We start from the raw sequence: 23604 nt of genomic DNA, 5'->3' as shown, positions 1-23604 counted from the left end.
GAAAGGTTTTTCACAAACCTACTTACCATTGAAGCATCCGAAATTTGTTTGCCAAAGTCCCAGACTTCATCAAAATGACTAATTCAGCTGAAAATGGCCGGCTTCCTGTTCACTTACTGTTTTGTGTGTCATGTTATCAAAGATAGGTTTGCCAAGTTTCATGTCCAGGGCTGAATCTTTCAAACTTTCCAATCTACACTACTGAGTGAGTTTTCTTTTTCACCCCCCCCCCAAAAAAAAAAGATTTTCATGAATGTTGAGACCCCCCAAAAAGATCATTTAATCATTCAATCATTGACTTGTCAGACTAACAATAAACACAATGATTACAGCCTGCTACATAGAGAAAGAACCAAACATTCCCTCGCATGCTCACACTTTCACATCTGGGTGAAAGTTGTCCAGTCTGCGTCTTTCAAATTTGGTAGCAATCATACAAAATCTTTAGGATGAGTTTGTCTTTGGAGGATGAGTGAAAATGACCAAATCTACAGGCGCCAAGGATTACATTCTGTGAATTTTAATAGCTTTGCGTGTCTAATACATTTAAATGTGTGTACTACGGGTAAGACTGCAAAAACGTTTTTATATCTCTTTATTTTTCACATTTTTATACTTTACATACGTTCAGTGTTATGGAGAAAGCCCTTAAAACAGCAACTTATTTGGCTTAAAATAGTGACGAGGAAGATCGAAATTCCTCCCACAAAGGGAAAAAGGGTCAAAAGTTGACGTTTTCAAATTGTCAACAAAAATCGTCGAAACGCGTACCAGCCGCTCCTTGCGCCCTTTTATCAGCATTATTTATTCATTCATTCATCAATCGCACGCACGCACGCACGCACAAAGCCACGCCCCCCTTAACGCTCCGGCGTTTTGCGACACTGCTCTTTGCTTTACGGCAGCGTGAAAAGTAACACTGAACATGTGAAGAAAAGGAGCGAGAAGAAGGAAAATCAAATTAAGATTCCAAGTGAGTTGATATTTCAACGTTCCCCACGATCACGCAAAATTGATCTTGGTCGCTAACGTGGGTATGATGTTACTTTGGCGAACGTGTCGAGGGGGATTAGTTGATGCCATGCCTGTGCTAACGCTAGCCTAGCCTCGTCTGTAAATTAATATTTTATTTTTTATCTGTCGGATAATCGGATTATCTAATAATTTCTTTAAATAAATTTGTCTACGTTTGCAACGCGAGGTAATGAAGGCACAATGTAGCTTTGGAGTCACTAAATAAACCTGTTAGCAACAACTTGTCAACAGTGCACCAAATTATTTTTTAAAAATGTAACCTTAGGTGAGTTGGTCCCGTGACAACAATCAAAAACTCCACAACGATGTTACTTTATGTAACTTTGAAACCTCTTATAACCATAATATAGTACCATAATGGTGGTATCGTTTAACAATAGCAGAAAGCTTGTTTGATCGTATTACACTTGATTACGCTTGCTAGTATGTTACTAGAAAGTCTTTGTGATGTAAAAGAAGAACAAGTATTTAGTGGCAAAAAACGACTAACTCCAAAATGTTGTGTTTACAGATGGAGAACTACAGTAAGGTTCACAGTACGGAGCAGCCGTCCGTGTGTCCGTTCAGCCTTGTCGCCGATACGCCGGAGGTGCGCGTCAAAGAAGGCAGCAAGATCCGCAACCTGCTCCGCTACGCCCTGAGCCGCGTAGAGAGCAAACCCCAGGCCGAAAAAGACGGTGAAGGCGAGGTCGATGAGGCTCCGCCTGGCCGCCCCCTCTGCCGCCAGCTGGTATTCACGGCGAGCGGCAAGGGCGTGTCAAAAGCGATCACGTGCGCCGAGGTGGTGAAGCGACGTGTCCGGGGCCTGCATCAGTTGACCTCGCTGGCCAGCACCACGCTGACCGATGTGTGGGAGCCCCTGGAGGCGGCCGTCGGGCTGGACAGCATCACCGTCAGCAGGAAGCTGCCCGTCATCTGGATTCTCCTCTCTAAGGACCCACTGGACCACAACCTGCCTGGGTACCAGGCGCCTGGACGCTGCGACAACCTTTGGACTCGTGATGAGAAGGAGGAGGCGGGAGCATACAAGAGGAAGCGGGGCGGAGGCCGAAGCGGGGACGGCAGAGGAAGAGGCGGAGGACGCTACGCAGGAAGTCCTCGAGACTTGAAAGGACCCAGATGATAAAAAGCAGCGAGGGTTGTTTGGGATAAGATTGCAAAGGGGTGGAAAATTTTCATAGGAAGTTAAGTCGAAGCATTTTGGAGCTGCGCCGGTGTTTTGATTTACAACTATTTCGCTTAGTTTTATAAATGATGAACTGCGGCTTGTTATTGTTTTTTTTTTTTGGTTTGTGTATGAAGCCAAACATCTGATTCTGGTGAGCATTGGACACTCCAGCGCCCCCCAAATTAAAGATGCTAAAATAGGCTTGATGTCATGTGTCGACCAGAGGAAGCATTAAAGCGTTCCATCCAACGAGTTGAAAAGAAGATGCACGGCCAAATCCCTTATTTTCCTTTTAGCTCGAGTAATGGAACCCAGAGGTGAGTGCCACTTTTGGTTGGCGGGCTCCCTCTAGTGGTAGACAAAAGTTTTAGTGGCATCCTCTTGCCACCCTGGTGAGGAGAAGCGATATACAAAATGGACGAAAATGACCAACGTGACAACTGATATGAATGTTTTCCCATTTTCTTTATTCACACACGACATTTAAATAAATTAAAGGTGCAAACGTGCGTTGTATCAACATCGTCACAGTGGATTTTGGTCTTCTGAAAAAAAATGACATTTATATATACATGTGAGTTGTACATTCTATTGCCTTGACATTGTCCCCTCATGTTGTAGATCAGGACCAGGGTCTCCACAAGCTCCCCGCCATGCTAGGCCTCTTTTGAGGCGCGGTGTTGGAAAGGATGGCCTTGGAGGGACCCCCGATAGTCGGAGGGGAGCAGGAGGGCCACGAAGAAGAGGAGGAAGCTGAGGCTTCGTCAGCCATCGCTTTGCCGTCAGAATGCAGAAAGTGGGCGGCCCTCTGCAGGCAGGAGGAGAAGCCATGTTGGTAAGAGTGAAGCACCTGCTTCATGTTTCCTTTGTTGACATGTTGCTGCAGGAAGTAGACGGTGTGCTCCAGGATCTCTGCTTTCTCCATCCTGCGCCCACCACCGGCTAACTGTGGAACAGAAGCAGGCAGCAGCGCACACACACCGTTTTAGATATACACACGCGCGCTTTTAAACACACTTTTTGAAGTAGGTTCAACGCTGAAAAAAAAAATACTTGACTAATCACCACCGCAATGATCGATATTTATCAAATATTTCATAGAAATGTATTAATACAACTGAATTGTACTTATGTAGTCTACTTGATGAAAAGAAAGTTTGAAGCTATTTTTGTATCAAGACTAAATGTAATTGCGTCTTCTGCGTACCACTAGAGGGCGCCCGCGTACCACCGTTTTTTTTAACAACTGTTAAAGCAAATAAAAATGTCAGAACGTTTAAAAAGAGGGCTGAAAAATCAAACAAAGATGAGCTGTTTAAAAAAAAAAAAGCCCAAACTTTGAACCCTAGTGCTCATCATCATATATTTGTTGAAAACTAACCTTCAAGGATGAACGTACCTTTCAAGTACATGTTAACTTTAGTTAGTACAAAAGTCTCACATAAACGTTATATTTACTTGTGGTGTAAGCAAAAGAGTTTTGAGGTTCTCCAAGCTTCTGTTTATTCTTTCTCGTCGTCGTCTTTCCACCAGAGGTTTTAAGCTCTGTGGAAGACAAACAGCATCAACATATTATTATTATTATTATTATTATTATGTTGTGCGCGCTAATAATTAGCAAAAGTCCACGTACCTTCTTGTCTGTGTTTGCATGCTCGCGATGCTGAGACATCATCATGACTGGAATCCAACAAGAGTGCAAGTTGAATGTGCTCCACGTGCTCCACTATACCTCTATAAAAAGTCACCACAGGCTCCACCCACTTTCTCTCCACACTCTTCTTTCAAATCATCGAATTGTGCGTCATATTCATCTACAAACAGTACTTTTTTTTAGGTGCAAATGTTAAACTATTTCCCTTATATTTTAAAATGCAGTAAATTATTTCCCAATATGTTCTTTAGTCTTTGTGAAAAAAATGATTGCACAATGGTGATCCGTATTCGGACTCGGCGCAGGTCTATACTGAACTCCTTCTAATATTTGTCTTATTTATTCATGTCAAACACGATTTGTTGCATGTGCCAACAGGACCCTCCACTAATCCACGGGCACGTGGACGTAACCCCCATCAAAGCCAGCCCACCCCCACCCAAGCGACACGCGCCCCCTCAGAGGTGAGACCAGCTCGTGTTGCATTAACATCTGTGAAGGAAAAAAAAAGAATGGGACGGGGGGGGGGGTCTTTTCGGCGTCAAGGCATCCGGATTATACAACGTAAAGCTTGCGTGTGTGTGTGACAAAAAACACCTCCAAGAGGAAGCCAGCAAAAAAAAAAAAAAAAAAAAACCTGTGCGTATGTTTTTGCTCACAAAATCAAACTAGAAAACGTCACGGTTGTCTTTTGCGCATGTGAATTGAAACCAAAGGTGTTTACCAAACACATGCATATATTCACACACAATGTTGTTTTTCATGAAAAAGAAAAATCACAACCGAAACCTGTGCGTAAAACGTGCGTAATAGTGATTTACGCGCATTTGACATAATTGTGCAAGACTTTAAACAAGCAAACAAGACTTTATGCAAAGATGTAATAAGTATTATGAAACAATGTCACCATAAATGATTTATTTTGGCTATGCGCATTTATTGCAAATGCATCAGAATATATTTGTCGAAAATGTTGACCACATTTAGCCCCGTTTTTCCCCCCCCCTTCCTATGAACACGCGCGCATTGTTTGTCCTGAATTTGTAACCTTTCTCCGAATAAACGTCATTGCCGTCGCGTGCGAGCATGCCTGCGTGGAGCGGCGCGTGCGCGTCTTTGCAATTCAAGTGTGAATGAATGAACGTGTGACTGAAGCCATTCCCGCACTTTGTTCACTCGCACCTCTTGCACGATGAGAAGCGACTGCTTTCCGTTCTCCCATCGTCACACCCACAATTCAACATTTGTCTCCACATCGGCCTTGTTTGCATATATTGTCACACAAATTCTAGCCCACCTTTAATATTCCAATAGGCTTAAGCACCCCGCGCTCAGGTCTTTTTGCTTTTAAATTTCAAAAAATATCTATGAATATATGTTAGTGAATAATGAAAAGTATTAGTCTCACTAATAATGTTTGAAGCGGTGCTAAAAAGCTTTTGCAGCATTTTTTATTTATTTATTTATTTGCGCATGTTGAGCTAATGATCCGTGAAAATGTATTAGCATTTGAGCTATTTAAGAACATGTAATTGTGGAATTATACTGAATATACGAATATTTATTCCACGGCATAATAATTCACAATTAAATTAATTCTGGGACCATTCGATGATTCCACTCCCAATTTCCTGTTTTAATGATCTTCTATGTATTAATTTCGGCATAAAAAAACCTTCAAATGTCGCTTTAGTATTTGGAAAACAGCAAATAGGCTAACTAACACTTGATGGAAATAAGTAACACTTCATTTATGGCTTCCTGCACGACAGGAATGAGAAGGGCCGCCGAGTGGCGTTCCCACGGGACACACTTCAATTGTCTGCTTCTTTCCACAGAAGACGCGTTAGAACACGCACTCGACATTTGCATCTGTGGGTGAAGTGTGTGTGAAGTTGCAAAAGTCCGCCCCCCCCCCCCCCGACTAGTTTAACGATGTAGCCTAATCACATCCAGAAAAAATCTTGTAACATTATAATTAAACCGAGGAACAGTTTTTTTTATTGTTTTGAGTTAGTTTTCACAGCTATGACCTTTTTTTTTTCAAATTAAATTTTGGGTGCGGAATTCAAAGCTCGTCTCACGTCAAATTTTTGAATTTCTTAAAATAGTAAATATTGCCGCGGACCTCAGAGGCGGTGACTCATATTTAACATAAGTTTGACTGGTTCATTTGAAACATTATCCCGTTTATGTTTTTAATGTTCTTCTTGAAAATGTTAAGATTTTATTAGTCGTACAGTTTATTGATCACGTTACTGGTAAATAAATAAAAAGATTTTACATGGTCCAGTTTTTTAATATGGCACAATATGAAATACAACATGTTTTATACTGTATATTCATCCTGGTTAAAAGAAAGCACACATGCTATTGATCTGAATGAAATGTGTTTATTTGACAAAAAAAAAAAAGAAACAATAGAGGCTCACCATAGGGAGACATGGAGAATAAGTTAGTGTGCAAAATATACAAGTTATATATTATCATTAGGATGGACCGCAGAGGTTGTTTGTGACTCGTGGACGTGAGGGTGGGGCCCCTCGTACTTTAAAGCAGCTGCAAACGAGATAGGACACATGATTATGATCCACGCCCGGGTTGCTACGCTTACGCGCGTGTGTGACGACTCACCTCTGAAGCGGACACATTTCGGGCGCCAGCATCCATCCCAAGCAGCACTATATACACATCTATAGTGGGTTCACATATATACACAGCAGCGTACGAATGACGTCTTCAAACTATTTACATCATCAACTTGACAGATAATGTATACATGGGGGAGAGGGGGGTTTGGGGGTGGGGAGTCATCCTTTAGGGCCAGGGCCTCCACACGCTCTGGCCCAAAGAGGGCCCCTCGGCCGGAGGGCTCTCCATGCATGTCCCCGGCCACTTTTGCCCCTGAGCGGGGGTTCTGGAGGGCTGAGCCGCCGGCGCCGCCAGCGCCGCCGCTCGCCTGTGTCTCAGCAGGTGGAGGATGGAGGAAGTAGAGGAGGATGAAGTGGAAGAGGAGCGTTGGATGAAGGAGGCATCCAGGGTCAGCCACAGGCCTTTGCCCTCGGGCCCCAGGAAGTGGGCGGCTTTTTGCAGGCAGCTGTGGAAGCCTTCTTGAAAGGAGCATTGCTGCGGTTGTGGGCCAACACTTGCTTTGCTGCTGCTGCTGCTGCTGCTGTTGTTGTGGAGGAACAGGACCGTGTGCTCCAAAATCTCCGTCTTCTCCACGCGACGCTGGGCTGCACCCTGGAGCAACACACGTCTGTTCTTTTATTACTGTTAATTTATGAGCAGGCATACATATTGTCCTCACTATAGTGGAAACTCCAGCAGTTGCTTTTGGGGGAAAAAAAAAAGGGAAAAAAAATCACATTTACACTTCTACATCATTTAAAGTCATGAAAGTGTGACCCATGTGAGATTTGAACCCAGAACCTTGCGACTGTGAGGCAGATGCGCCAATCACTAGGTCACCCGCTGCCGTTTTTTTTTGACGAATGACGCTAACGTGCATGTTTTTGAGCCATGAAAGAGCACGGAGAACATGCAAACTCCACACAGGAAGGAAGGAAGGCCTGAAACGAGATTTGAACCCAGAACAGTGAGGTAGACGTGCTAACCACTTAGGTCACCGTGCTCCCCTCAATATGGAGTTCTTCTGTTGCCTTTTTACCTGCTCCGCTTGTTGCGGCTCCTGCATCAATATGCTCCTCAAACGCTCCAGACTGTGGTTCATTCTCTCACGTCGACGCTTCTCCACTTGGGCTTTTAGAAGCTGCAGAGGGAGAGTATACAATAAAAAAAAAGTAAATCTTTCATATACATGCTATACTACACTTTTCAAAACGAATATCCTCGTTCAAATATTGTGTATGAAAAATCCTGTAAGCTATTTCAAGTGCTTCTTTACCTTTCTTTCGCGGATAGCATCCTCTGCTTCCTGCATGAGCTTCATGATTCAATCTTCTTCTAACTTTAGGAGTCTTCTGGTGTCAGAAAAAGGATGCAACGAAGCCTAGTTGCTTGTTTTATACTCTGTCCCTCAAGCCCCGCCCATTTCCCAACAGCCAATCATATGCCACCTTGACAAATCCATTTTTTTTCTGTCATGCTGCCTCAGACTTTATTTTTTATTTTTATACTAGATTAATTGAACTCCCTCTAATAATTCCGCACAAGTTAGTGCAATAAATCCGCTTAATAGTTAAAAAAAAACCTCCAGTATCCAAAATAAATTTAGATTTTCTTGTCGCAAAGCAGCCGAAACGTCTCTCAATGCATAATTCAAAACAAGTAAAATAAGATTAGGATATTTTCTACTGTGTGAAGCCTTATATTAATTATTTCACAAACGAATAATAACTAACAAGCGTACCGCAACGATCTGATTTTGCATGTCCGTTGCCGTGCGCGTGCGGGCCAAATGAACATGAACACGTTTGCATTCACACTTGTAAAATCCACGCGTGCCATCTGCATGTGTGCCGCGTGCTGGCGCGCCAAATTTTCCACGCGTGCATGTGAATCCTTTTGAAGTGGAAGTGCGGCGGTGGGAGAGCGACGCCACCGTGTCAAAGACCCCCAAAGGTGTGACAGTGGGAGAGTGAGCAGCAGACGTGTTTCGCCGTGGGGAGGTGTGACTGGTTCACACTTGAATCCAAATGACGTGCACGGGGCGTCGGGATATTTTTCACGAGAAGGCAATCATTTATTGAGGAGTAGTGCTCCATGAAAAGAAATAATGTCGGTGGATGTTGATGGAGTAACATAACGTTGTTTTATAATACATCGCTTTAATGGGAGTTTAAAAAAAAAAGTTGGGCAGTTCAGTCTATAAATTAATAAATAAATAAATAAATAAATAGATAAATAGATAAATATGCATGTACATAAAATTTCGAGGTGTTTTAGATTTTATTTCGTTATTTTAAACATTTGGTAACGGAAGTTTTAAATTTATAAATAAATAAATAAATAAATAAATAAATAAATAAATAAATAAATAAATAAATAAATAAATAAATATGCATGTAGATAATATTTCGAGGTGTTCGAGATTTTATTTCGTTATTTTAAACATTTGGTAACGGAAGTTTTAAATGGGGGGCATTTGGCTGCTATACATCAAACGAGCAGAAGGTGGCGCCCTTTAATTTAGAAAGTAATTGGACGCAGGCGACCAACTGTGCTTTTTCAGCAAAACCGTCGCTTAAAAGCGAGATTAAAACGAATTCATCACATTTTCAGAGCAATTCAGTGCACTCGATATGATTTATTTCCTATTCCTTATATTTTTATCGCTGTTTTCCTCCTTCCAAGGAGGGAAGACGCCATTACGGCGTGCCTCGCCTCCATTCACGAGTGCTTTAACGAACCGGACCATGACTGACCATTCAGAAAGTCTGACTTTTCCGCAGCCGTACCTAAAACTACCCGTGTTCGTCTATTCCGAGCGACCGCCGCTGGAAAAGCTCCACTTGTACCCGGTCAAAGCTAGCGGCCTCGAGCTTCTACCCAGACCCGTCCGAGAGCGCTTGCTCCCTGGGCCAGCCAAGCCAGCAGACCCGTCGGGTCATCGCACCGTGAGGACCGCATGCAAAATGGACAAAATGCTCGTCCGAGTGCCCAAGAGCATCCTCGGTGTTAGCGAAATAAATCAGCTCAAACTGGGATCGTGTCAAGCAACAAAATCGTCCAAGAATTATATTTATTTCCTTCATGGACTCGACCAGTGTGGAACCAAACGACAGGTGAGCTTTTAGGGGACAACAATAACTGTTGTACACTCATTTATGTTGACCGCCATTCATCTGCCTTTATGAAATTAACCGTTTTATGGGTAAGTCAACAAAAAGCATAACTCAATAATCTGGTTAACATCACCTGGCGACATGTTCACAAAATGGCGGTGAGGTCTACAATTGTTTTTCTTTTTGCTATTTGAAGTTAGATGAAGTCGTTTTTTGTACTTTGTGTCAAATGTTCAGCTCACTGACTAAAAGTGTGATATAGCTGACTATTTGTATTATTGATGAGCCTTGACGTCATGAATATGCGAAACACACTGGTGACGTCACGACAACTGAACTGCTTTCAATAACGAACGTACCGGTCTATTACTTTCTATGTTAATTGTGTAAAACTTATTGTAGGTGTGGTAGTGTACTCGACAAAAGAAAAAACAAAACACAAATCCATTTTTGTTGCGTCTATTTTGAGTCTGACTTGTTTTTGCGCAGATGATTAATGGACAGATGACCTATTCGAACACACTGCAGTACAACCCCGAGATTCACCTTGGCCTAATAAGGAGATCCGTGCCCTTTGTGATGCCCGTTGTCTGCAATTACACCAGGTGACTGCCACAACACAAGTTTGACATTATGTTTCGCTGTTATTACCGTATTTTCCGGCCTATAAGGCGCACCGGACTATAAGGCGCACCTTCAATGAATGGCCCATTTTCAAACTTTATCCTTATATAAGGCGCACCGGACTATAAGGCGCACCATTAATGCATCATGTCAGATTTTTAATCCAAATCAAATCATTCTCCATTTTATCTTTTTTATTTCAACTTCAGACGGAACAAATGACTTTATAATCATAAAATAATGATCCATAGTCTTTTTGATTCATGATTCATAGTCTTCAGCGGGCCACTTATGCTTGATTTCATGACACAATGCTTTGGGCCAGTTTAAATTTAGGAATTTGGTCCATATATAAGGCGCACCGGACTATAAGGCGCACTGTTGGTTTTTGAGAAAATTTTAGGTTTTTAGGTGCGCCTTATAGGGCGGAAAATACGGTAAAATGACTCTTTTCTTTGGCCTTTATAGGTATCAATATTCCTACAAAGTTGGCTACCTTCCAAAAATGCGCATGCGCCACATCTTCAAAACAATGAGGAACAGAGCCAATTTCATCCTGACACCACTCAACGGTAATCTCCTTTGCCTCTTGAAATAACTTTGAAGAATCGACATAAATGGGGAAAGGAGAAAAAAAATATTCCATATTCCTTGTGTTGTATTTGGCAGCTCGGTGGGAAAGGTTCTCCCCGTCTGATAAGTACATCCTGGGTGAGCCCATGCACTTTGAGGTCGAGGGTCCGTCTGTGCCCCAAGACATGAGGCTGTACGTCCACTCGTGTTATGCCACACCCAATATGTCGCACACCTCCAAGCCTCAATTTCCGGTGGTGAAGGATTTTGGGTAAAAAGAAAAATCGTCCAGCACAAAATGGATGTGTACCTTTTAACGAACTTCCTCCAATGACGAAGGTGCATGATTGAAAGCAAGTACGGTCGCTCCAGATTCATCCCATACAAGAACAACGTTGTCCGATTTTCCGTGGATGCTTTCTACTTCCGAGGAATGACGGACCAAGTGAGTTGCGTTTTGCGACCTGTTCCAGGGTAAACCAATCGACCGCCAATTCTGGTCCGTTTCACAGCATCTCTACATGCACTGCACCATGTCGGCTGAAAGTGACGTTCCCACTCCCACGGCGAAGACCTGCAACTACGACACAAACTTAGGAAGGTCGGTTTTCTTTTGGAGATTTAATGAACTACTTGGACATCTTTTAAATGAACCATTTTGCGTCCTCCTAAGATGGGTGGAGCTCCATGGCTGGGACTGGGTGTGTGCCTGCTGTGACTCCAGCTGTGGCTCTGCTGCCGGTTGTGAGAAACCCGTTTCCAAAATATTTTGCATTGTACCTTTTTTCGTACAATAGCACCAACAAAATCCCTTATTGACATATCTTCCCATTTTCCAGTGAGCGAAGTAACCACCAGCAGAGGGTGGAAAGTGCAGCCAAGAGGGCAACCCTTCAAAAACCGCAAGAGGAAGCAGCCATTGTTCTTCTCCACTACCACCACCACCACCACAGCAGCACCTTCCGTGGTGAAGACCACCTTGGAGGTCATTCAAAGCCCGACCACGCCCCGGCTCCAACCGACAGAGTTAAAGTGGCCGTTTGGCGGGAGAGGAGTGGAGTGGGTAGAGGAGGAGGAGGATGTCTTGGAAACCCATCCAGACTTGGACATCATCAAACATTCCCACGGTAAACAAAAACATTCTTAAAGAGCGGGCTGGGCTTTAATGAACACAATTGTGATGACGTTCTTGTGCTTCATCCAGAGCCTAAAGTGAAAGGCGTGGAAAAATCCCCGATGAAGATACTGACGCTGAAGACTAACCGAGAGGCGACGAAGCCTGAAGCGATGGGTAAGGTGGCAGACTGGGAGTGGGAGGACGAGGAGATGGTCAAGAAGGGTTCCGCTGCGGTGGAGGTCGTCAAAGAACCTCGCCGAACCTTTGAAGATATCTTTGAGTTTGACCAATAAAGCCCAACGCCGCAACCACAGGAGTCTCGTTGTTAGCTACAGGGAACATTTATTAACATGAGTAAATGACGCCTTGCTACATAACGGAAGATTCTGTACAATTTCTTTTACAAAAGTCTTGCAAGTCAAGTTTCCGCCGCCAGCTATCAAACAAGTTCTTTGCAGTGGATTGAAAAAGTCGACACACCCCTGTTCAAAGCCAGTTTCATTTTTGGGGGAAAAAAAAAAGATGAGACCTAGATGGATGACCTATAAAAGCTAATTGACAAAAATATCTTAGGGGAAGCAAACATCTACAGCTGATAGAATGCAGTTGCACAAGTGTGCACACCCTCTTCTACCTGTTGTCTTAAGTAATAACCAGTCACATATTAAATGGGACTCAATGCACACCTGTCACAATTTAAGGTGCCCCTGATCAACAACAAATTCAAATGAAATGTTGTGCCTTTTATCAGAAAGTAAATAAATGTGTGTCTGGAGAGAAAGCTCAAATTCATTCGGTGTTGATCGGAGCCACTTGGTGGCACTCCTATTTAACTTGAATGGGATTAATCCTCACCTCATCCACGTAGCACTTTTCAGAGGTACATTAGATCAGTAGTTCATTTTTACTTCCCTTCTTTTTAACAAACTTAAAAGTGGAAAAAGTTTTGAAATGAATGATCTCGCTTGCTTTGGATGTGTCGACTTTTTCTATCCGCTCTACTCGGAGAAGAGAAACTTGGTTCCATAATTGAATACAGTAAATACAGCGTGTCATCAGTATATTCATAATATCCCAGGAAGAGTATACAGGCGTCCGTTTGTCCCTCGTGTCCGTCCGTCCGTCCAACCTACTTTCCAGCAAGAATGCCCGTTTCCGAACAAAACTCATCTTCCCCTTTTTGGAACGTGTGCGCCCTCAGTAATATGAGCTCAGGTGGGAATGGGTGGCGGGATGTCTGTTCATGGCCGCCCCGGGGTAGATGGGGCTGCTGGGCGAGTTCCAATATGTGGACGGCGGGCCGAAAAAGTTCCCGGGCGAGACGGGCATGGGCGGCGGCGGATGGCCCGCCATGAAGTTCATTTTGGGCTGGTGGCTGTGATAAGGCTGCACGTAGGACATCTCCGTCTGGTACTTGACCATGGCGCCGCCGCCGCCGCTGTCGGCCGCCTGGTGGTTCTGGTGCGTCTGCGAGATGCCTTGGAAGTCAAACTTGTAGGCGTAGCGCTTGCCGTGCACCTTGGTCATGATGTTCTTGTCGTAGTAGTAGCGCAGGGCTCGGCTCAGCTTGTCGTAGTTCATGTTGGGCTTGCTCTTGCGTTCGCCCCAACGCTTGGCCACCTCGTCGGGGTCGGTCATCTTGAACTCGCCGTTGGTGCCCTCCCAGGTGATGATGTTGGCGTTGTTGCTGTCCGACAGCAGCTCCAGCAGGAACTGCCACAGCTGAATCTGCCCTGAACCTGTCCAGAAGTTGTGGCTCAGTATCAAGTCATGTAACTGGGTGGACACATCTATCGTGGCAGGAAGAATGAAAAAGTCTCAAGGACTCGTGCAGAGATTGACAGGAAGTCAGACATTTTGTTTTGAAGCAGCCGTTTAAGATCTAAAAAAAAATCAGCCTGCGATATCGGTGTCACTACTGGACAGGAAGTTAGTGGACACAGGCCGCACGATGAAGTCTCAAGGACCTATGTCGGCCATTTTAGTTCTGATGTCGACATTTTGGGAGCGGCTAAACGGTGTCGTCGTTTGAAGCGTTTGCCGTAAAAAGTGGGTCGAGTGGAAAACCGATGCATATTATAGGATTACTATCCCCGTATTTAAATGAACAAATGGGACCTTTTCACTGTTTGATATATTTTCTGGACAGTGACCTTACCCACAGGCCTTTGGGCGCTGAGGTCAGGCAGCTTGTGCGAACTGTGCCTGCCTGTTCGGTTCTTGGACGAGCGGGCGGCTTGGCCTTCTGTGAGGAAAAGAGCAAGGCGAAAGGTCACAGACGTCGCCTCCGCCTGTAACGTTTATGCCAGGCTCTCGCTTTTTTAAAATTTTTTCAGACAGTGCAAAGGCCCCATTTGTTTTCTTCCACTTATTCTACGATAGTTTCCTTACCTGGGTTTGCTAGACGGCTGCTAATGGGCCCTAATGTCTGATAGGGGTCTGTAAAGAGTAACAAGAAGACATTACAGGTGGCAGTGAAGGAAGCAGGGCCATTTCACTAACTAAACAAAAAAAACATCTTGCCTCACAGTTGAATAGACACGAAACAATAAATGACGCTACTTGGGCTGCTAATACGGTGATATACACTGCACAGGCAATATTAGATCGCAACGCTAGGTGGCAGCATTGAGTAGCGTTGCTTTCTTTATACGGTAATATTCTCCACATTTCTGTGGCTATACAAATGTTAATTTTTACTTTTAATGTTAGAGCAAGTGTCACTTAACGGGCGTCTATTTTTATTTCTTTGTTTCAAATTGGCCTATTAGCATTTTTCAGGCCAGCTCATTTCATGGCCTTAGCATTAGCTGCACTTCATGATGTTTTCAATGAGTCCAACCTTGGCCGATTCTTGTTACTGGTTCTGTCACTCTGCTGTGTTGATGCTCCATGGTGGTACCTAGCAAGAAGGAAGACGGCAGCCGTTTTGACATGTTGGAATGAATCATGTCCGTACGTTGATTCCTTACCTTTGGGCACTACCGTCATGCCGTTTGTACTCCAGCTGTTCCTACGGCCAATCTCGTCAAAACTGCTTTCTGCGCACAACAGAACAATGAGACTGATGAGTACGGCGGACGGCACCAGGCGTGCGCTTGCAGAGCATCAGCAAAATCTTTTGAAGTGGCCATTGAAGCTCGGGCGGGAAGGAAGTCCGTAAATGGGCCAACGGGACGATAAGAAGTCAGAAGGTCTGGAGATGACCCCGTAGTTTCTTGGGTGAGCTTTCTTTTGTTTGAGCCATCTCTGTCTCCACCAGATTGTGAGTTGTGTCCCAGCGGTGCGACCTACAGCGACCCTCCCCCCCCCTCACCCCTACTTCCTGTGCCATTGCAGCTGCTTCCTGCCTGAAACGGCCTGTTGAGTTTGGGATTCATCAGTCGGGGCCAGTGTTGTGCCAAGGAACCTCCTTCGACTGGTGAAACTATGGAACACGGCTCTGAACTCTGGGCGCATTGTTTCTTGAAGCCTGGCTCGTTCCCGCTCTCTTGTTTGGTTGCGATAAGCGGAGAATTTGCTAATCGTGGTCGGACGATACAAGCGGAACCTCTCGTTGGTCAGGGTGGGACTTTTGTTTGGGGAACCAGAATTGAAGACCACCACGCTTACGTTTGGGCTCATGAAGCAATATAAAATCGATCCAGGCATTTTCGATAGAGATCCAAATGAACCTAGTCGTGACTAGTCGTGGGCTGATTAGCAGTTTGATGTCGATTGTGGACTCAATGGTGAGTCCGTGTCATGTTTCGGGGACTTCTCAGTCGGTCGATGGAGATTTGCAAACTGTTGTCGGCGAATAAAAACAAGTCTCACCAGCTTTGACCTGAAGTCGAGGCTGCGGTGCCGGCGGCTGCGGCGGCGGCGGCGGCGGCGGCGTGTTGGTGGAGACGGTCGTGGAGTACGAGAAAGTTGGACTACCTGGCGGGAAAGACCAGTATGCAATAATGTCACCTTTATCGTTTGGAACCACAAATATATTTGGTAGTCCAACTTAAAAATAGCCCGAGGCAGGAAAAGGGCGCGGCCTTACTCTGCCGGAGGTAATTGAGGTGCGAGAGCAAGATGTCAGCGTTATAGGCGGACGTGAGGTGCATCATGTCCTCTTTGGTCAGCTTGCACAAGGCCTTGCCGTCCAGCGCTTGGAAGAGCACGACGTCCACTTCCTCTAGGACGTACTCTTTGATGGCCCAGTCCAACCACTGACGCACATGGTCCTGCGTCCACACCTCGGGATCTGATATTGGGAAGAGAGTGGGAAGTCTGGCGTTAATGGCTGGGATCTTTGTTGTTGATTCAAATGTAGTAACCGCTGTTGAGTCACTTGAAATGATTTAACCTTGAGGACTTTGATTATACCAGTCCAATTGGACTCCGTTTGAATATCTTGATGTCCAGTCCGAAAATGTGTCACGGCAGGAAGGCTTGAGTCATTTCCAGGAACAAAACAATGAGCGCACCTTTGAGTTGCCCGTAATGGTGCGCTGGCTGCCGACGGCGTACCCGCGTGCCGATTGTTAACACTCACAATGCCGTGTGGCAATATCCACATATTATGACGCGACGACCGACTCCTCGGTGAGTCTCATCTGATCCCTCAGTGACTCTTATGGGGAACTGACTCATTGAAACGCTAGCTGTTAAGGTCCAATTCAAGTTGTAGCAAAAGGTTCCGATAGATTGTGGAGTGACCGGGCGGGTCCGATGCTCACCTGCCGGTACGATGACGCGCTTCTCCTCCGTGCTGGGCGGGGTGACGTTGGGCGGGCTGACGCGGGCTTCCGGGTACGAGGGCTGGTACGGCATGGGCACGCCGTCGTTGCTCATGTGGCGGGAGCGCTTTGTCACGCTGCAGTCCACCGGGGACTCGTGGCTACCACACACGATTTAGCACAAATAACAACAAATGGAAGCAGGTTATTTTAAAAACTCCTTTTTCATGGTTAATATCGTTTGTAGTATTTTGATTCCGTTGTGACCCCGCCCCTGACTCACTTAGTTCCGTTGACATGCTCGCTTCTCTTCTGTGCCGTGGCGGCCGGCCAGTCGGGGTCAGCGGGCTCGGGGCTCTGCTTGAATCCGCACGGCGACGTCATCTCAGTCTTCATGTGCATGGCGGTGTTGTAGGGCGGCTCGTATATGGGCTGGTCCTCGCTCACCACAGACAGCGCTTCCTGTGCAACGCAGCCGGTGGTGGGTCAGTGCATGGCTATTTTAACACACTTCCTGGTTACCTTAATTATCACCATTGATGAAATGCTCAGTGGTTCATTTGTTGTTGTTGTTGTTTTTGCCATGGTTACGCCAGATCTTTGCAGATAGCAAAATGAAAAAAAACTCTTTTGTTGATTTCCTACTCAATTACTGTCAGAAGGGATATGCTGAGGTGTCGATGCAAATGCTGAAATGTGAGATGACAAGTCTTCGAAAAAAATCTGTGGTCTTTGACCGCAGCGCAAGCGAGTCGTAGGGTTGGCTTCGCGGCGCGAGTAGGCGGGGTCCAACGAAGCTTTCAGAACTTCTGCGTAAGCTTCAAGATGCGTTGATGCGCCTGCGCGTAGACCGCAGCAACTACGACGTCCGGAGCCTGAGAAGCATGTTTGTTTAGAGGAGCCCAGCATTGTCTTTTGGGCCTCGCACGTCAGCGGTGTGCTTTTTCAGCGGCCGACAGGAAACCCGGCCGCCATGTGCAGTAGAACCTTTTGGCACGGGCCCACGGAGAGGAAGTTGAAAAGATGTGGGTCATTTGAAATCTGCAAAACACCCTGTGGTCAAGGGTGGCGGTGGTAGGGGAGAGGCAAGGTCATCCCACAGCCAAACCATTGTTGTTGTTGACTGGAGCTTTGTCGTGACTACTATTAACGCCTTCTTTTATGACAATCAGTAAAAAACAACAAAAATGGAACAGTTGCCAATTACCGTTTTTTTCCATGTATAATGCGCAAAACTAATTTATTGTCCTAAAATCTGGGGTGCGCATTATACATGGGTACAAAAAAAAAAAAAAAAAAAATCGATCACCTGTTCGTTTGCTGTCACAATGTACCCTACACAAATCCAAAACATTTCTTCGTTATCGACTTTGCTAGCGCATGCGCAGTGATACTGACCGGCAGAATAACATCCGGTTGTTCCCAAAGATGATATTTTTTCTAAAATAATTTTACGTTTACGGACTTAAGTAGGAGTCAAAATTTGGGTGCGTATTATACATGGCTTTTTTCCAGCATCAACATGCCATTTTTAGGGTGCGTATTATACATGGGGGCGCATTATACATGGAAAAAAACGGTAGTTACTTGGTTAGCTTGTAGCCTGTTAGCCCATTCTGATTCATGTACTAGCGCATGGAGCACTGTGACAACCCGAGTGAAATATTCGTGTGCAGAAGTGAGAAAAGGGCCCGAAACTGGCACCAAACAGCCTACATTAGATACGACTAATCCTCAAGAGTAGCGAGCGCAGCAGTTGTTTTTCGATCACTCGCTGGCTAACCACAAAGCAGAAAAAGCACCGCTAATGCAACGGCCTCGTGGAGACGAAGCAGAGCTGGCGCCGCCTTTTCGAGCCCTGAAAAGCTGCAACGAGCGTCGTGTGTTGTTGTAAGAGAGAGCAACTTCCACACAAGTCACCAGCCACATATTGCATCACAGCCAACCACACCGTCTTGCCCAAAACAGAAGCGCTGCTCAAGGCCCAAAAATCAATCTTAGCGGGCCCAAATCAATCTGACTGTTGTAAGTTGTGGAGAGTATCGATTGCTTTTGACACAAGAGGGTGGGAGATGCGATTGTCAGGTGTTAAACTTCGCACCCCTGTTCCGCCTTTCCGCCATCTGATAACTGCCTCCCAAAGAAAATGGCTGTCTTGTTTATACTCAGCAGCAACATGTGTATAGAATACAGATAAGTAAGGTTTTTACCTGGGGGGTAAAAAAACAAAAACAAAAACAAAAAAAAAACTGGCGTAATATTATGAGGCTATTTTCTTAATCAGAAAAATTCTTTTCTGAAAATAATGTTAGACATTGAGTGAAAAATGCTCTAATTTTATTTTAAAACTTGTTTTCAAGTCATTTAACATGAGAATAAGTGAAAACCTTGGGCATAATTGTTAGTCAAGTTAAAAAATTACAAAATGACTTTTATTTTTTGACAGTAAAATGTATAATTGCCACGTATTATGAACTTGTACCATGAAAATGTGATTGTTAGATTTTAATTTTTTTTTAACAAAGATTGTCAAAATGTTAAGAGAATAAAAACTTATTTTACCAGTGGGATTTTTTTTTGCGAGGTATAAACTTTAAAGATTATCATGATACGTTCACTAAACTAGGCCAAAATATTTTAGTTCCAAAGAAAGCCAATTGTTTTCTAACACAATTTTATGAGAACAGAAAATTTTACAAAAAACAATCCAAAATTTTATAGCCTTGTAACTCATGATTTTACAACAAAGATGTTTTGTTAAATAATAATTTTTTTTTTTTTTTACAAAATGGTGGAAATATCACTGCATCAGATTTGTATTTTTTTGTCACTTGGATGAAATGAAGAATAGAATTTAAAGACAGATCACTTTTTCTATGTGAAATACTAAAGTAATGTTTTAAGGAGCCTCTTTTAATTTCACCCTATTATTTGAAACAACAAAATCCACATCCTTTTGTGGTTTTAACCGAAGCCATGCTATCCATTTATTGAGGTGATTTTTTTTTTCTGCAAGCAGTACGAGTTCTCTGACAAAGTTGTGCAAAGGTTACGAGCGTGTCTGAGGCCCAAAAAAAAAAGCAGAAGTAAAAGTTAACTTGAGCTGATTTTGCAAACTGTGTGTTTTCCCCCTTTTACTAAAAGTTCTCTCCAGTCGTCGACCAAAGCTTTTTATTTTTCCCTCCTCATTTTTATACTTGTTTTAAACTCTGTGTCTCTATGGTCCAGGGGGCCGGAAATATGTGCGGAAAGTCTGAGGTTTGAGACAGGAAGCCTGCTGAGTTGAGATAACGACACCTGACGAGCGCTCCCGTTTGCAGCTATAAATTAGACTTAAAATAAACCCCACCAAACACACGCACGCACGCACACACAATCGACGCGAGAGAAAACTTTGCGCAGGCCATTGTGTGCGAAAGAATGTGCATGTGACACTTTTTTTCCCTTTTTTTTAAACGTGAAAACCCATTCCAATTGAAACATCGTTTTTTCACTGTCAAATTCGTTAATATACAATATAATATTCGTCACATCGTCATCACGCGAGACACGCCTTTATTTTGAAAATATCTCAAATAGGACTTCCTCAATCTATCCAGAGGCCTTTTTTATTTGTAAAGCCAAAAAACGTTTAGAATAAATTAAATATAGAATTATTAAGTGTTGTTTTATAGGAGGCGTTTCAAAAATACATATATATCGAATGGTTTTGGTTAGCGATGTAAAATCGGCACTTTTTAGACTGCTTTTAAACTCTGGTTCGAATCAAAAAGTCAAAACAGTCGTAACATAATGAAATAGGAGGATCAACAGAAATAAAATACCGCTTTTGCACGTATTTGGTTTCCCAGTGGCCATCCACGATGCCCTGAGGGACACCTGCCGCTCCATTGTTGCGCACAGCTTCGACGCTTCTCGCTAAATTGCGCTCTTTGGTAAAAAATAAATAAAAAATAACTGAAAATCCACGCGTAGTGTCCGTGCCGGTTCGCTTCGGTTACGGCGGTGCAGTATAAAAGAACAACAAAAGTGATGAGATAAATAACGGCCCGCTGAGAACGAGAAGGGTTGAAAAAAATGGGGTGTTGTTTTTTGGGTGCGCACGCTAATTAGCGTCCCTTTTGGATGGCGAGCGTGGAGGGAAAGCAAGAGATGCGGCTGTTAACTTGTGTTTTTCTAGCGCCGACATACAACCACGAACGGGAAGGAAGAGGAAATTTTGTACAAGAAGGAAAGAGTGCAGAGGACTCTCTCACTCGCGGTGTGGGTGGAAGAAGGCTTCGGGTCGTGCGCGTGGAAAGTCCACGACAACTTCAACGCACGTCCTTACCTTTATGGTGCAGTCCATATTCGAAGCGGCTTGCTCATTGAACGCGTCTCTTTCTCGTGCTTTTCTTTTTTAGCAGCTCAATTATTTGCGGGCTTCAATTGACGCTGAGGTGCATTGACTCGATGGCGCAAACCATTGTGGTGCTCTTTTTTCTTTTTTTTTTTTTCTGCTCGCGCACCATAAACCGGATGGCAAGCTTTCTCTCTCTTGCTCGCTCTCTTTCTGTAAAGTGGGAAGTGAAGTCACCCTTGCGTTCAAACAACAATTTTTTCAGGGCAAGGAGCCACGTGATCTCAGTTTAGATTGAAGATTACTTAGGATCGCAAGGAGAATTGGAAATAATTGAATGACACTTAATCCAAATTTTATATGATGTGTTGAGTTTGGGTTCAAATTTAGATCAACCTAGCCTGCTTGGTCGATTTGACCTCAACTTCCTGGGTCGGGGCAATTTTTTCAACCCCAAAACAAAAAAAAAGTCAAAGAAAAGAAACTGGATGTAGTTGTGAAATATTATTGATGAATCCACCATCAACGGGCGCCCAGTATGCTTTCGACAGAAAATGACGTCACAGTTGCGTAAACCTCAGGTTACGACCAATCCTGCTCAATTTGCGAATGTCACGTGACCAAACCCAGACAGCAGGTGAGCCGCCATTAGGCAAAATGGCCGCCCATTGGTTGGAAGTGGGTGGAGTTTCCAGCTTTAATAATAATAATAATAATAATAATAATACAATTATTTTTTTGATTGAACAAGATTTGAATGACTTGCCATCACTCAAGGTCAGCTTGTATTGTCGGGAAAATAAGACTTTGAATTTCTGGCAACATTTCAAAGTGACTTGTCACGCTAAAATATGTCTTGAGTGTTCCCAGAATAGCCGCGCTTGGATGTTTACGTGCACGCGGCGTCATTTTCCAGGTGATGCCTTTTGTTGATCCCAGCTTTCCTGTCAGACACAATGAAGGAACATTCCCTGGCAACTTCTTTTGCTTTGTGATCCTCGCCACTCCACTGACTCACTCTGTCTGTCTGTCTGTCTGTCCGTCTACAGAAATGCGGCGAGTGTTTCACATGAGAGGCGTAATAAAGCATCGGGCGATCTGAAAAAAAATTGCATCCGTGTGAAAACGGCAGGAAAGTCTCAGGTATCTCCGAGATGGGGGTGGCCATGGCCATCATTGGCCACCACCTAGCGACGCCCCTGGTAACACTTGATCGTCGTGTCATATAAGCCAACTCAGTTGCATCATTTACAAACAGAGGAAAATTAAATCATTATTAATTTTAGGGGAAAGAACGGTCCCTAAACTCCCTCGGTTGGGTCTGTGCCGGTGCCGTGTTGGGATTCCTAAAGTGCTCGTTGCCGGCAGTTAATCAGCCCGCCTCTTGTGTAACCTTAGCCGTCTTTTTGCCAGCCAGCCAGCCAGGCCGAGGAGGGGCTCCCCAATCACGACTCAGCGACGCGCACGATTTCACCCGACTTTTCCAGATGCGGTGTGTGTGTGTGCGTGTTGGGTGTTTGTGTGAGAGAATAGCCGAGTAGTGTTTGTTTACATAAGGCTCTGGAGGGAGGCCTTCCTTATCTGCAGCCACCACTCATGCTGAGATTTCAAGACTTTCTTCATCAACCAGCCTGCGTGCATGTGCGCGCGCGTCTTTAACTGGCCATTGTTTCAGCCAAATGCCTCCTAAAGATACACACTGATTTTTCTTGCCCCATTTTTGTTTGTAGTTCTCTGCCTCCACATTGGGGCAGTTCCGATTTTTAACAAACCTAAAGCATCTTTAAAATAAAAAAATATGGCGTGTGTTTTTTGTGTGGCCAAGTTGCGTTATCCGCTATCAGCGCGTTTATTGCTCGTTCGTTGCAGCTAGTGAGAAAAAAACAAACATGTTTGTCTATAAATGATCATATTAATGTGTTGATTCGTCACAATAACATTTTATTACTCGAACGTCGAGAAGAAGTTTGGTTATCTGAACTATTGAAAACAGCGAAGAATATATTTTTATGAATCCATTTTCTTTTATAGATTTTTTTCTCGACCGTTATCACAAAAAAAAACAGCGTGTTTGATTTGTTCATCACTCCATTTTTGTTTTAATTTCTGTAATGTTCCCTACTTTTTTGTTAGCTAGCTTGTGGTGTCTTATTGCATCATACAGCGTCGTTTTTGCACATGTCATATATTTTATTTATAATGTAATCCCCGTGTCAACCAAAAAAATACATCTGATTGAATTACAATTAATAATCGATCATACATATTGTCAATATGTCAAATCCATTTAGTTTCTTTCATGTAAACACCGTTGTGAGATTAATCGAACAAAAATAATTACATTTATGTCCTAACCATGAAGAGGTCTTACCCAACTTAAAAAAAGAAAAGAAATATATTGACTTTTCCACTCATAAAATATCTATTGGTATACGGAATATTTGATCAGTCCGTTAAACACAAGTGTGTTTCTTTCACACTTCCGATAGAAATGACAGTAACAGCTAAAAATTCTCTTTTTGCAGTGTACTTTAATAGGTGTTTATGAATGAAAATATTGGGTGCTCTGGGTGGGGGTTTGGGGTGGTGATTGTCTGTGACGTCACTACTGTGTTGGTCACGACTCGGCCTGCCC

General features: G+C 43.9%; 5 protein-coding genes across 14 annotated transcripts; 2 read left to right on the top strand and 3 right to left on the bottom strand.

Moving 5' to 3' along the window:
• The first annotated feature begins 847 nt into the window (after positions 1-847).
• On the top strand, positions 848-2403 carry rpp25l (ribonuclease P/MRP 25 subunit-like). Its single transcript, XM_061289772.1, has 2 exons — positions 848-973; positions 1547-2403. Exon 2 carries the CDS (start codon positions 1547-1549, stop codon positions 2156-2158), a length of 612 nt encoding a protein of 203 aa, XP_061145756.1. The 5' UTR covers positions 848-973; the 3' UTR covers positions 2159-2403.
• Positions 2404-2673: 270 nt separating this feature from the next.
• On the bottom strand, positions 2674-3893 carry LOC133161350 (transcription factor HES-7.1-A-like). Its single transcript, XM_061289773.1, has 3 exons — positions 3837-3893; positions 3662-3748; positions 2674-3149 (listed from the first exon to the last, which is right to left on the bottom strand). The coding sequence occupies exons 1-3, from the start codon at positions 3879-3881 to the stop codon at positions 2826-2828; spliced, it is 456 nt and encodes a 151-aa protein (XP_061145757.1). The 5' UTR covers positions 3882-3893; the 3' UTR covers positions 2674-2825.
• Positions 3894-6317: 2424 nt separating this feature from the next.
• Positions 6318-7844, bottom strand: LOC133161255 (transcription factor HES-7.1-like). 2 transcript variants are annotated; one of them, XR_009716035.1, is made up of 4 exons: positions 7765-7844; positions 7528-7629; positions 6492-7100; positions 6318-6416 (listed from the first exon to the last, which is right to left on the bottom strand). XR_009716035.1 is itself a non-coding variant. In XM_061289612.1 (3 exons), exons 1-3 carry the CDS (start codon positions 7807-7809, stop codon positions 6675-6677), a joined length of 573 nt encoding a protein of 190 aa, XP_061145596.1. In that variant the 5' UTR covers positions 7810-7844; the 3' UTR covers positions 6324-6674. The 2 variants fall into 2 exon arrangements, 1 of the variants encoding a protein (XP_061145596.1); XM_061289612.1 differs by having other exon boundaries at positions 6324-7100.
• Positions 7845-9085: 1241 nt separating this feature from the next.
• On the top strand, positions 9086-13211 carry zp3d.2 (zona pellucida glycoprotein 3d tandem duplicate 2). 2 transcript variants are annotated; one of them, XM_061288124.1, is made up of 9 exons: positions 9086-9604; positions 10094-10209; positions 10697-10800; positions 10898-11072; positions 11141-11246; positions 11314-11402; positions 11475-11545; positions 11641-11928; positions 12006-13211. In XM_061288124.1, exons 1-9 carry the CDS (start codon positions 9122-9124, stop codon positions 12209-12211), a joined length of 1638 nt encoding a protein of 545 aa, XP_061144108.1. In that variant the 5' UTR covers positions 9086-9121; the 3' UTR covers positions 12212-13211. The 2 variants fall into 2 exon arrangements, with proteins under 2 accessions (XP_061144108.1, XP_061144109.1); XM_061288125.1 differs by lacking the exon at positions 9086-9604 and adding an exon at positions 9644-9693.
• On the bottom strand, positions 12236-21177 carry fli1rs (Fli-1 proto-oncogene, ETS transcription factor-related sequence). 8 transcript variants are annotated; one of them, XM_061288126.1, is made up of 11 exons: positions 20455-20577; positions 17153-17228; positions 16914-17092; positions 16631-16791; positions 15952-16155; positions 15735-15839; positions 14891-14959; positions 14761-14820; positions 14310-14357; positions 14077-14163; positions 12236-13708 (listed from the first exon to the last, which is right to left on the bottom strand). In XM_061288126.1, exons 2-11 carry the CDS (start codon positions 17213-17215, stop codon positions 13116-13118), a joined length of 1569 nt encoding a protein of 522 aa, XP_061144110.1. In that variant the 5' UTR covers positions 17216-17228; positions 20455-20577; the 3' UTR covers positions 12236-13115. The 8 variants fall into 8 exon arrangements, with proteins under 8 accessions (XP_061144110.1, XP_061144111.1, XP_061144115.1 ...); XM_061288127.1 differs by lacking the exons at positions 17153-17228; positions 20455-20577 and adding an exon at positions 20961-21177; XM_061288131.1 differs by lacking the exons at positions 17153-17228; positions 20455-20577 and adding an exon at positions 20961-21176 and having other exon boundaries at positions 12236-13657.
• Between the last annotated feature and the right edge of the window lie 2427 nt (positions 21178-23604).

The sequence above is a fragment of the Syngnathus typhle genome, linkage group LG10 (assembly GCF_033458585.1).
Source record: "Syngnathus typhle isolate RoL2023-S1 ecotype Sweden linkage group LG10, RoL_Styp_1.0, whole genome shotgun sequence".
Lineage (NCBI taxonomy): Eukaryota > Metazoa > Chordata > Actinopteri > Syngnathiformes > Syngnathidae > Syngnathus > Syngnathus typhle.
This window is presented reverse-complemented; position numbering and strand designations above follow the sequence as displayed.